This window comes from Doryrhamphus excisus, linkage group LG6 (genome assembly GCF_037039965.1).
Source record: "Doryrhamphus excisus strain RoL-2023G ecotype Guam linkage group LG6, RoL_Dexc_Guam_v1.1, whole genome shotgun sequence".
NCBI lineage: Eukaryota > Metazoa > Chordata > Actinopteri > Syngnathiformes > Syngnathidae > Doryrhamphus > Doryrhamphus excisus.
In genome coordinates, this window is record NC_136362.1 from 17,970,084 (window position 1) to 17,982,510 (window position 12,427).

The following is a 12,427-nucleotide window of genomic DNA, read 5'->3' on the forward strand; positions in this document are numbered from 1 at the left end:
TATTGATGTAATGTGCAATAAATATCATACAGTACATTTCATCAGTGCAACCAAGTATGCATGCTCATATGTGCACCATACATTGCCCATATATATTTACAGTATTATTAATAGTAATACTCTCAAATTGAACTCCAAACTATATTTTATTCATGACCACCTTTACATATGCAGAATTATGTAGGAATTATGCATCTAAATGTGTCCACACGTGCATGTTATCTATTTTGAAATCGTGTTAGTTGTTACCATGGTGATATGATTTCTGAAGAAATGTGTTTTATTATAGCAAAAATACCATTTAATTTTGAATGTATGGTATGGACATTTTTCCTGTTTCAACACTATCACACAAATATTGTGTCCTTGTTTATTTGAGAAAGTGTATATTAAGCTCTGGTAAATGTGTAGAGACACCATAAATACTGAATGCTGTTGCATTTTAATAAAGCTGAAATACTAGGGGAGGCAACATCAAAAAAAACAAGTACAAGAACTCATGAGCATATTTAGTAAAACAGGCAAATAAAACAACATTATGATTTCCTCATCATTCTTACTCTTGCCTCACATTTTTATACAACTTCCTTGATTGAACGCACTGCTTCATGAGTGCACACCTCCACCTGCTAAATGTTGTTTCAAAAAATACTTTCCTGTATGTCAAAATATATCTGTACAGTGTTGATGCATATACTCAGTGAACATATGATTAAAAACACTGACAGTAGAGTCAACTGTGAAGTGCTAAGAGTTTTTTTTATGTACAACTGTGGACAGTCGCTATCTAACAGTTAAGATAAGATGCACAATATGGCGATTGTGGGACCGGATGGTTCCATTGCACTAGAAGGGATCACACTTTTGGATGTTACGGCACAATAAAAGGCCCCAAAAATGACGATGCTGCTTATGGATGTTGAATTAGAAAAGCTACTCAAAAGCTGCTAGAAGCTGACTTTCCATTTTATACACAGAAATTCAAGACATTAAGTATATTATGTTGCTCTGAATAAAATCTGAGTTATAAATAAAAAGTCTTTTCCTGGTGCCTTTCGGGGATGATTGATTATACTCAATCAATCGCCGGAAAGAAATGGCAATCACTCTTCTTGGCACTTTACAAAACATATAAACACTGAAACCGTTCTTACATGCCTGTAGCAGCACAATGTGGATATTAAATCTGATTCCGGATCAGACAGATTGGTCTGGTTCTAATCTGAACCCAAACTTCTTGAACAGGTGCAGACAAAACGACGAAAAAACAAGCATAAGGCCACACATGATCAACTTACAGAAACCACACAGCCTCTTTAAGAGGCGGGACATTCACTTTAGGCATTGCTGGCCTATTATTTTCATATTTTGGCACGTGAGGGAATAATGGTGTCAATTTAAGTCCTATATGTTTGCAAGAACAGTGGTGCTACTTCAGGTGCATTTTTTTGGGGGTCCCCTGCTTCTTGCTCTGCCACAGATAGCTCGCAATGGTGACGGCATCCACACTGGCAGACATAGTTTTGGCCGGGATCTGGCTGAACTGCTTCCTGTCCGAGTTGTACTTATAAAGTCCCTCGATCATTTTGGACGTGATGGTTTTGGGCCCGATGCCAGCCAGTCGTGTGATCTCCTCCGTCTCGGGGCAGTAGGCGTACACCGACCTGAACTGGCAGCCGGCATCGCGGAACAACACGAGGAAGTTATTAGCTTCGGATTTTTCCATTTCCTGCAGAGAAAGAATAACGAGACGTCACTGTAGAATGTTATTGCAAAGGTCCCCTATTATGCAAACTTGACTTTTTAATGTTGTTATCGAGCCTGTTTATGACCACCAAACATTAGAAAAACATCCCTCATCTGTTTGTGGGAGCTGTAAGTCTGATCTTGTTGTTTTCCTTTAGCATAAAGGCTAATCTAGTATGATGTTGCTGTTAAAATGTGAGTATAATGTTAGCACTGGAGCACACATAACAATGTGAGTGTTGCTAATGTTTGTGTCCTCCCGTCCCATTCCTGGATTAATACACTATAATGGGACCTTATATAATATAATATGGGATCTACAGTATAATGTACAGTGTTACATTGTTATATATGATATATGGCATCTATTACAAGAACTTTTAATAGGTCTATATTCCAGCATCAAGGCTAGATTCTGGACAAATACACTATAGTGGGACCTTATATAAATATAATAAGGGATCTACAGTACAAAGTTTAAACAAGAGGGCATATAACATACATCGAGGATCTTGTTTTTCTGCCCTTCGTTGACCTTTCCAGCCAGGCAGCAGTGGGCCAAAGCATTCTGAATGATGTGCTTGTTGGATTTGGCACTAGGCTCCTTGTATAGTTTCGGTCCTGCATTGCAACAACATAGCGTCAAACCAATAAAGTCACACAGCAAACATCCACAAAGCCAATGAATAGACCGTTTCATACCTGTGTACTCAGTGTTGGAGGGAGTGGAGGAAGTGGTTGAGTCGTTTTCCCAGTCCTTCTCACCGTTACGACTACCAGCAGAGGGGCAGGAGGAAAAACCCTCTGCGGAGTCAGGTCTGTAGATAACAACAGACAAGCAATAAATGGGAAGCAGACAGCGGAATGATGGGAATGTGAGGCACTGACATAACGGTCTGCATGGGAGCTTGCATCATATCTTTCTCCAAAGCTGTGCAGCGAGCCACTGAAATGCATGTTCAGCCAAGCAAAGAAAATCTGACATCATGGCTTCTGTTAGGTTGTGAAGTGCAGCCAGCACAAAAAGGAGACTTCAGAGGAAATAATGGGGAAATTAAATGAAAGAACCAAATGATCTACTTGTACATTATGCCTGTTTTTAATTCTAACTAGGATGATAATGTGAATGAAAAACAAAAGTGCTGATATACTACAAGTGTATGACTACTGACCTTCCTTTTCTTTCTTTAGGGGAGTTTAGAAAGAACGGGACATGAGAAGGAGCTACTTTATTGCTTCTGAAGGGAGCATGCAATAGAGGGAAAAGGAGACAAGGATACAACAGAGCTTTGTAAGTCTATAAGGGGAAGCAATTCCAGCACAAAATCATTTCAGTAAGAAATAGTGGTAGTAGCCCATAATAAGTTATATTAGGGGGCTGGCACTTCTTTTTCCCTGAATTAAAATGCTATATTGATTGCACCTGCACAATGTGGCCGAAGAATCCCATCTAAGGGCAATTTAACCTAACATATATCTTTTTGGAATGTGGGAGAAAACTGGAAAACCTAGAGAAAACCCACACACACACGGGAGAACATGCAAACTTCACAAAGAGATCCCCAAATGGAGATTACCCAAACCATTACAAAATAATATCTAAAAACAAGGTTAATTTTCAGGATAATTGATTAAATTCAGAAACATGCCCATCACTACTAGGTATGAAATGCAGTGTCGCTGAATTAATATGTCATTCATTCATTCATTCATTTTCTACCGCTTTTTTCCTCACGAGGGTCTTCGGGCGAGAGGCGGGGTACACCCTGGACTGGCCGCCAGCCAATCACAGGGCACATATAGACAAACAACCATTCACACTCACATTCATACCTATGGACAATTTGGAGTCGCCAATTAACCTAGCATGTTTTGGGAATGTGGGAGGAGTACCCGGAGAGAACCCACGCTTGCACGGGGAGAACATGCAAACTTCACACAGAGATGGCCGAGGGTGGAATTGAACCCTGCTCTCCTAGCTGTGAGGTCTGCGCGCTAACCACTCGACCGCCGTGCCTTAATATGTCATATTTTAACTAAAAAGAACAACACATTACACTACAAGCAATTTTCAATTTCAAAAGACATCCTTACCTGTTGGTCTTCTTGTTATCTGCATGGTTACTTTCGTTATCAGTCAGATTCAGAGAGGCCAAAGAAACACTGGATACTGAGTAGCCTCGAGGACGCACCCCTGCACAAGAAGATCGTATTATTCCACATCGTTGCATGCGGTGTGTGGTTTATGTCACGCACCTGTTGGTCTCACTGATGGAGTGGAGGACTCCATGACATCCCTGTGGATGGACTTGGGCCGAGGTTTCTTCTTGAGGCTTCCACATCGAGGCTTTATGACCTCATCCATGTCCTCCATCAGCTTGAGTTGCTTTCTCCTCAAATACTCGTTCCGGATGTATTCTCTTCTTGCCTTCTCCTCATCCTTTCTCAGCTGTTCTTCTTCTGCTTTCAATCTAGAGGACAAGAGAACACAAGTTAAAACCACTCATGTTCACTGTAACATCTTACAAAGGTAGCACTCGCTTTTTGCTGTAAAACAGGAATATAGTCAGCATTACTCTTTCAGTTTGACTTGGGTTTCTGTTAAAGTACTGCCTTCCTGCGCTGTCATTGGCTGGCTTTTCAATGGCTGTTCATAATCATAAATTATAAAATAGAGGTTAACAGAGGTTAATCGTTATAGTGGCACCACTGATTAGTCGTTAATGCCAGACAAATAAATGCTACAGAAATAGCTTTGTGGGTTGCCTTTTTCTGGCCAGACATTGACTGAATTAAGATGAGTGTTTGTAGTAGGCCATACCAAAGAATGTCACTTTCTTAGCAATTGAGGTTGTTTACAAATTTATAAAGCTATAAAAGCAGATGTGTGCTGAAAATATCCAAATTTGGCCTATTAGGATTAGTGTTTTTTGTAATCTGCAAGTAGGGCTGTCAATCGATTAAAATATTTGATCGTGATTAATCACACTTGTCTGTAGTTAACTCAGAATTAATCACACTTGATTGCAGCTAGAAATAAGTTTTTATCTATATAACTAGGGGAAATCTCTTTGTGGTAAACAACTGGATGTGCAACTACAACAATAATTACATCACATTTTCTGCAAATACCTAAAATACAGGGCAATAGTCATTAATAGTCATTAATAGTCATTAATGCATCATTAATGCATCATTAACACGTTCACTTTGACAGCCCTAATTAAAAGTACAAATTGGCTGTTTGTCACTGAAAAGTAATACAGAAGTAGTGTGATTTATAGATGTTCATTCATTCATTCATTTTCTACCGCTTTTCCTCACAAGGGTCGCGGACAAGAGGCGGGGTACACCCTGGACTGCTGGTCAGCCAATCACAGGGCACATATAGACAAACAACCATTCACACTCACATTCATACCTATGGACAATTTGGAGTCACCAATTAACCTAGCATGTTTTTGGAATGTGGGAGGAAACCGGAGTACCCGGAGAAAACCCACGCATGCACGGGGAGAACATGCAAACGCCACAGAGCGATGGCCTAGGGTGGAATTGAACCCTAGTCTCCTAGCTGTGAGGTCTGCACGCTAACCACTCGACCGCCGTGCAACCCGATTTATAGATGTAATATACCTAATTATGTTCATAAAGAAAACCAAAACAATACAGACCGTGCTGCTTCCTTCTTCTGCTCCTGGTCCTGCTCTTGTTGTTGTTTCTTCTCCTGCGCCTCCTTCTCCCTCCTCAGCCTCTTCTCCAGCAGAGCTGCTTTCTTTGCTGCCATGTCCTCTTCCCCTTTAGCGTCATCCTGGAAAATAAATATCAGCACAGCTGCCTAAGAAAAGTCTTAAGAAATGAAACCTCTGAATGTTCTGAACCTCTGTTTCAATGTCATTGTTGCATTGAACATAATAGAGATATGGGAAGAAATTAACCCACAGCTGATGTCATCATCAAACTCTTACATCTTGACAATAAAACTTTAGTCGTCAGTCTGGCCTAGATTGTACAATGCCGTATTGTCTGTGATCAACTCAGGCCTCAACACACACATCTCTGCACATGTTGTGCCAAGCTCATAGAGTGTGGGGGTTTTCCTCAAAAGGACTATACGGCTTTAGACAGTGTTAATAATGACGATATCACCTGTGATTCCACTTTCAAAGAGGCTCCCAAACTGGATCTAAACATAGATCTTCATCTAATCGTAAGATTACCCAATACTGACCCATTTGCTATAAACAGCGCACAATACATGAACAAGAATAGTGATTGCTGCACCTCACCTTGAAGAAGAATCCACAGCACATCTTTTGGTCCTCTCCAGTTTCTCCACTTGCCTCCTGACCTTGGCTCTCTGCAGGCCGGAGTGCAGACATTGTCACCTCCACCAATTCTTTCTTGTCCCGAGGGTCTCCTTTCACCCTGCTGCCTTGGATCTCAGACGTCGGCTGACACAACACCTCTGAAGTCCCTGATTGCTTGACCTGATCGCCGTTCCTCAGCGGGGCTTGGTCGGGCTCAGCTGATTCTTCTTCCTTCTCTTTGGCTGTGGGAGTGCCTGCACCCTTATTGGCCGCAGTCTCATCTTTGTCCTTAGTGTTTTCTTTGTCCTCCTTAGTCTCTGGGCTTTTGCTTTTGTCGTGACTCAGGTATTCAAATGAAGTGGTGTGTGTTTGGCTCGACGTAAACCTTCTCAGTCTCGGTAAACTGTCGACTGAAGTGGGGGTGTTGAGCATTCGGCTAATAGGCGTGATCTTCAGGTCGTTGGGCCGAGGGGTCCGAGGTGTTCTGGCGTGGAAGGAGGCCGGGCGACGCTTGATGCCAGAAGAGGGTCGACTTGGAGGATTTGCAGAGCCGGACGAGGACAAGATAGGAGACAAGGAACCTACTGATCCTCTCGCTGATCCTCGGCCAGTGACACTGCTGCTACGCAACTCACGAAGCTGCCTGGGTAAAGAAAACACACAGCTTAGGGTAAGATTTAGGCTGCAATCATACTTAGGGTCTCTGGTCCGGACCAAATATTAAAAAAAAGACTAATTGAGTAATGATGTCCCCTTCGGTGCAGAATATTGGACCTACCTGTGTGGAGATGGAGCAGGAGGGGGAATGACCCATGCTTGTTGCTGTTGGTCCCTCATCGCCATGATCCTCTCCTGTTGCTGAGCCAATCTCTGCATCTCAGTCTGCAGGAAGCTGAGTGATGTGTTCAGCCTCTCGATGGAGCGAGTGTATTCTGCAAGGTCAGTTTCCCCGGGGGTCATACCTGTATCACAGGAAATTAGTTTGAAAATAACATTCGGTCCACCTGCACAATCTAATTTGATCATAATTCAAGAGGTTTTTCTTTTATCCTTAATAATATATTGAATGAAAGCATCTTCCACCTTCTGGTTTGTAAGTATAAATCTCATGACTATAAGACAACTTGTCTTTGAGACTTTGTTCTAAGTAATAATGTCTTTTCTTTGTGTTATTTGTGTAGCTTAATACTTGTTTGTCTACCTCCACCATCTTCACAAGGAGATTTAGGAGCAGCACCATCAGGCTTGCATCTCTCCGCCCTTTCCATGCTGCCCTGGCTGGTTTCCTTTGAGGGCGTTAGCGGCTGTTTCGAAGGCGCTCCTCCTGAGCTGGGACTGAGTGGGCTAGTCACTCCTTTTCTTCTTACTACATTCAGAAAGGCTGTTCTCCCCATCTTCTGCCGATGGCGCGTGAACGCTTCCTCCACCTACAAAGATGATGGTGTGAAGGCTGTCCAATTTAAAGTACTTTTCTTCATTTTGTTACCTTCTTTTTCTGGGCTTCGATGGCTCTGCGCTTCTCCTCAAGCTTCATCCGCAGCTGGATCATCTCTGAGGCGATCAGATGAGAGGAGTCTCGGGGAGAAGGTGTGGCAGGAGAGGGTGAGGTGATTGGTAAAGGAGGTGTAATGATCTAGAATAAAAAAAAACAACAATGATATTAACTGAAGCGACACCAATGGGATGATGAAGATATTCCCAAACCTGTGAATAAATGCTTCTTGCTGGGTGTTTTGTGTTGACATCTGAACTCTCTGGTGTGGTTCCTCCACTGCTCCTTCCTTCCAGCTTCCTGAACTTCTGTTCGGCAAAACTTGTCATCCGCACCATACCACCTGCGGAACCCCCAGAGGACGAAGCAGGGCTCATAGTGTGAGATCTGGGCAGTGTGGGTGCCGAACTGGGACAGGGGCTGCTCCTGTCCTCTCCATCCCCTCTGCCACTGCCTGAGTCAGGGTTAGATTCACCCACCCCTTTACGCCTTCCTTCCGAGTTCCTCTCCCTGTCAGGCAGAGGACATGAGCGAGTCATAGCCTCGCAGTCTGGGTCTATATCTGAATAGTCTCGAAGGGAAGAGTCCTCATCCAAGCTTTGGATGTCCTCTGTCCTCACATGGATGCCTGTGTCAACGTCATCAGTCGACACAGAATTAGGGTCGTGGTCATTGAACCGGGCTTTAACTGCATCCGGGTCATCTCCTTGACCCCAGGCCCCCCGAGGCCCTGAAGGTTGTGCATCATGGAGAAAGAATCCATGGTCTCTGTTTCCCAAGCCGAGGCTGGCATGGGGTCTTTCTGTGTCATGGATAATCTTTAGTGCCTCTTCAATGCTTGGAGGGGTTGAGGGGCTGGTTTGGCCACTGTGGCCACCATGGTGATTGGGAGAGTTGTGGTCACTGTCTGGGAGGACTCCATTGGGATATCTGTGGGGTAGGGCAGATGGCACATTAAAGCTTTAGGCGCTAAGACAGTAGAGCAATATCTCAATTGCTTCCATTTCTGCTGAATAGGATTCCTTATAAATGCAATATTTGTGCAGTAAGAGCATGGAAAACCTATTTACAAACTTCTAAATATAGTTTTTAACATTATTAGAGCCATTTAGACATAATATAACCCTGCAATAATCACCTTTACACTCATATTACCCAATTTCGTCAATATAATCAGCCAAAATAAGCCATTTAAGACGTAACTCAGTAACTCAGACTTGCGTTCTTGTGTGCTGCAATAAATTTATTCTGGGCGTGTGACGTCGGGGGTTCGAAGCTGAGTTTTGGCAGGAGAGAAATTATTATTGTGATTAGTATTTTTAGAATTATGTTGAATTACATAGAATTATTATGTCTTTGTATGCATCTTCTGAATGCCTTAGGTATTTTTTTAGCCGTTTTTATGCTTCAAAATGTGTAATCGGAGCAAAATTACATAAACATTTGTTTAAAGATGCATAGTTTTTTTACTATTAATGGGTGGTTTTCAACCACAAAACAGTATGATCAACAATTAATATATTTTGGATCGTTTTGTTAGTTAGCAGGTAGGGTTGTCATGAGATTTTGTGTCATGAAATCTCGTAAGATCAATCTCAATATGACAGTAGCATGGAAACAGGAGTTCAGATATTCATCATTTTAAAAGTATTGTTTAAAAAAAAATCCCAAATTTTCACACTCAACTTTAGTTGATTACACACGCAATGTAATTTTACCTGCTTTGGTTCTTGATGGAGAACGTGTTGTTCCTGCCCAGGGGTCTGCGGGGGGTGAAGTCCTCATCCTCCTCAAGAATGTGTCTGCTCTGTCCGTTTATGCTGACGGGCGCAAGGGACACGTGGCGCTTCATTCCTCCTCGAGGTGCATAGTGAACTTTGAAGCTGAGGCCATCGCTGCTGGCGGAGCGGGTCATACCACAGAGAGAGGGAACCTCACATGGTGGCACTGTGGCATCTCCATCCAGAGGAATCTCAAAGGATATTCCACGAGTGGAAGAGCTGATGGCGGGAGAAAGATGTTAGTGGAAAAAAAAACAATAAATTAGAAATAAAACAGTTAATTATAAATCCAATTATAAGAACGAACCGTCTCTCTTGTGGCCAAGTCCCAGCACAACCATCCACAAAGGACATGGAGGTAGATCTCTTCATTATACCTAATTCAGAAAAGAAGAATACATTTTTTTCAATGTTAAATATTATATAATATGATCAGGATGTAAATAGCAGCATAAAACCACACAAGCTGCGCTGCGACTATCAGCCACTAGGGAGAGTCATGCATACAGAACAACATTCATTGAATGGTACAGCAAGTACATAAAAAGTAGTATAAAATATAATGTCTGTAATAATTTACATTTACCATTACTAATTAAAATCAAACAGTTACCTTCGTCAATGATGTCTTTTGGGCTGTCATTGCCGTCTACATAACTCTGCTTGGACACAGGAGCCATCTTTTTGCAGGATGTTACAACCTCACAGGCTGCAGAGATGGAGACTTCACAGTTACTTGCTGTGCCAAATGAACAAAGGGCATTCTGATATTGTTATCAATTGTTAATTTGCACACCATACCGTTCGTGTCAAAGACTCTGGGCTGTACAAATGAAGGTTTCACCACTTCAAACCACCAGAAAAGCTCAGCCAGGAATACCAGGTAGTTACTCTGTAAAAACACACAGTTGCACACATTTAATAACAATGCCAGCATGTATAGTAATTTCCAATACGCGTCTTATTTAGATTGCGGCTCTTTGTCGTCATGTTTAAGGACACTGGATTATCACACTGCTCTACAAGACATTTGACTGATCTATTAGGTCTTAGCCCGTGTTGCTAAGTAACTGGACGAGAAGCAAGAACACGTGTACTGGAAAATCTGAACATGTTTTATTATCTGGCTTGTTCCTCCTAACATCTGTAGAAAAACAGCATCTGAAAAGAACTTAGAACTAAAAGAACTAAATACATGCACAGATGGATGCATAATGCATGAGATTTTGTGTCAAATGCATGGAGGCCTATGTGGAGCTGGTCTTTAGTTTTTTTTAAATCCTGGTTTTATGTATGTTTGCTCAGTTCCGCATAATGCAAGATGCAGATGGTTATCCATTGCTATATAAGGTAAGGTGCCAGTGTTTCCACAAACTAGAAAGGAACCTGACCTAGCTTTGTACAGGATTGGTCAGAGTATATATAATGTTATTTGAATAGCGTGTTAGCTTGCAAATTCATCTGTATGTCAGGTTCTGTAGCACAGTAGCATAGGATGACAGGCAGTAGTCCAGTGGAGCACCTCACACCATCATTGTACGACAACTGAAGTTTATTCATACTGCTTTTTCTATAATGCCTCCACAAGTGGCCAGTATACAGTCCATATGAGTACTGTACAATATGCTATAAAAGGTACTTTTTAAAGGGGACCTATTATGATAATTTTTCGGCCCTTTGTATTGAGTTATGGATTCCTATTTCTATATCTTGCACCTACTCAGCTGTATTCAGCTGTATTTTCTATTCAGCTACTACAGCTGCATACTGGGCCATGTTCATTAAACAGTCCCATGTGAAATGCCGTTGACAGATTAAAATCAATTTCTTTTGCCGGTAGGGAATCAGACCAAACCACTTGTGCCTGATAGTGGTGTTGTTAGGAATTGTAAACAATTGTGGCTTTGCTAGCAAGTAAACAGAGGAGCAGAGCTCAGGGAAGGGCAGAGCCAGCTAAGAGACACGCCCATATAAGGAAGTCCACCCCTCTGTGACATCACAAAGGACCTGTTTTTACGACGCCTTTTGAAACAGAGCGTTTTGAGCCATCCCAAACGTCTTTCAGGGCTCACTTCCAAACGCACAAACCTCATTATCTGAAACTTTGGCGTTGTTTAACAGAAGAATACAACATTCAAACTGCATTTATAGGTCAGAAGCGTGGAAAAAGCACAATAGGTCCCCTTTAACAGATAGTGAGCACATAGAAGACTTACAAACAAGCATGTTAGCTCGTGCAACACTGATACATCATCTGACAGTTCAATGGATATGTAGTGGCCCAAGTATTTCATCCAATCACAGACTCTGAGAAAGTTGTCCGACAGACTGTATTTAAACTCTATTTTACATCAAAGTCCAAGCCATACTGCGAGCAAATCCTTGACAACTGCTGTAGACCAGCGCTGTATGGACGGAAAATCACTAGATTGTCAGCGTACATCAGGTGGTTTATGGTAGTACTTGTATTGCCAAGCCAGAAGCCAGTCCTGTATTCATTCAGCAGCTTGGATAATTAGTCCATACACGAAGGCAGCATTTTGTCTCCCTGTCTATAAAGACAGTCGCACGCCATTACTACATATAAAAAGTTGCAAAACCAAACAACCTATGTTGCATAAATCTCTGTTTTGGTGCCGATTTGTTACCACCAGAGTGAAATGCAAGACAAACAAAATAAGCTTTTGGCAAGATCACAATAGTGATGTTTCAGTCAGCTGTGAATGTGCCTGGAATCTCAATGTTTGTCCCCACACTGTTTACCCACTAAAGCATTGCAGTACTTACTTTCAAGATGCCACAGAAATCCTCCTGCACTCTACTTGGCTTACATTTGCCACAATCACTGCTTGTGTCATTTGCAAAGCTCCCGAGTTTGTTGTTATTGTACAAATGTAAGAGGACAAAGAGAACAAGAGAGACAGGCAGCGACAAGCTAGGACTGCAGGGGTCTGTCTTCGATGTGAGTAGCCCGTTAGCATGTGTTCTATGGATGCACCCGTTCACACACACACTCTGTCACATTCATTTTGTCTAGGGGTGCTGTAATACTAGCTCGTAGCTCTAGCAAAAAAGGGTCCATAACAACAAGCCTCCAA

The 12,427-nt window shown here is 42.1% G+C and overlaps 1 protein-coding gene across 4 annotated transcripts in view; it reads right to left on the reverse strand.

The window, feature by feature from the left end:
- Positions 1-423: 423 nt before the first annotated feature.
- The window catches only part of camsap2b (calmodulin regulated spectrin-associated protein family, member 2b), a 34,976-nt gene continuing 22,972 nt past the window's right edge, over positions 424-12,427 (reverse strand). For 2 of the 4 annotated variants that reach the window (XM_058066850.2, XM_058066852.2), the window contains 16 exons: positions 10,131-10,221; positions 9,943-10,038; positions 9,637-9,706; positions 9,267-9,548; positions 7,761-8,478; positions 7,543-7,689; positions 7,258-7,483; positions 6,835-7,018; positions 6,036-6,699; positions 5,421-5,557; positions 4,003-4,217; positions 3,841-3,940; positions 2,919-2,984; positions 2,449-2,564; positions 2,249-2,367; positions 424-1,729 (listed from right to left, as the gene is read on the reverse strand). In XM_058066850.2, the coding sequence (XP_057922833.2) occupies positions 1,430-1,729; positions 2,249-2,367; positions 2,449-2,564; positions 2,919-2,984; positions 3,841-3,940; positions 4,003-4,217; positions 5,421-5,557; positions 6,036-6,699; positions 6,835-7,018; positions 7,258-7,483; positions 7,543-7,689; positions 7,761-8,478; positions 9,267-9,548; positions 9,637-9,706; positions 9,943-10,038; positions 10,131-10,221 (3,531 nt within the window). In that variant the 3' untranslated portion in view covers positions 424-1,429. The remainder of the gene's footprint in view (positions 1,730-2,248; positions 2,368-2,448; positions 2,565-2,918; positions 2,985-3,840; positions 3,941-4,002; positions 4,218-5,420; positions 5,558-6,035; positions 6,700-6,834; positions 7,019-7,257; positions 7,484-7,542; positions 7,690-7,760; positions 8,479-9,266; positions 9,549-9,636; positions 9,707-9,942; positions 10,039-10,130; positions 10,222-12,427) is intronic. The other 2 variants (XM_058066853.2, XM_058066854.2) reach the window with 1 other exon arrangement.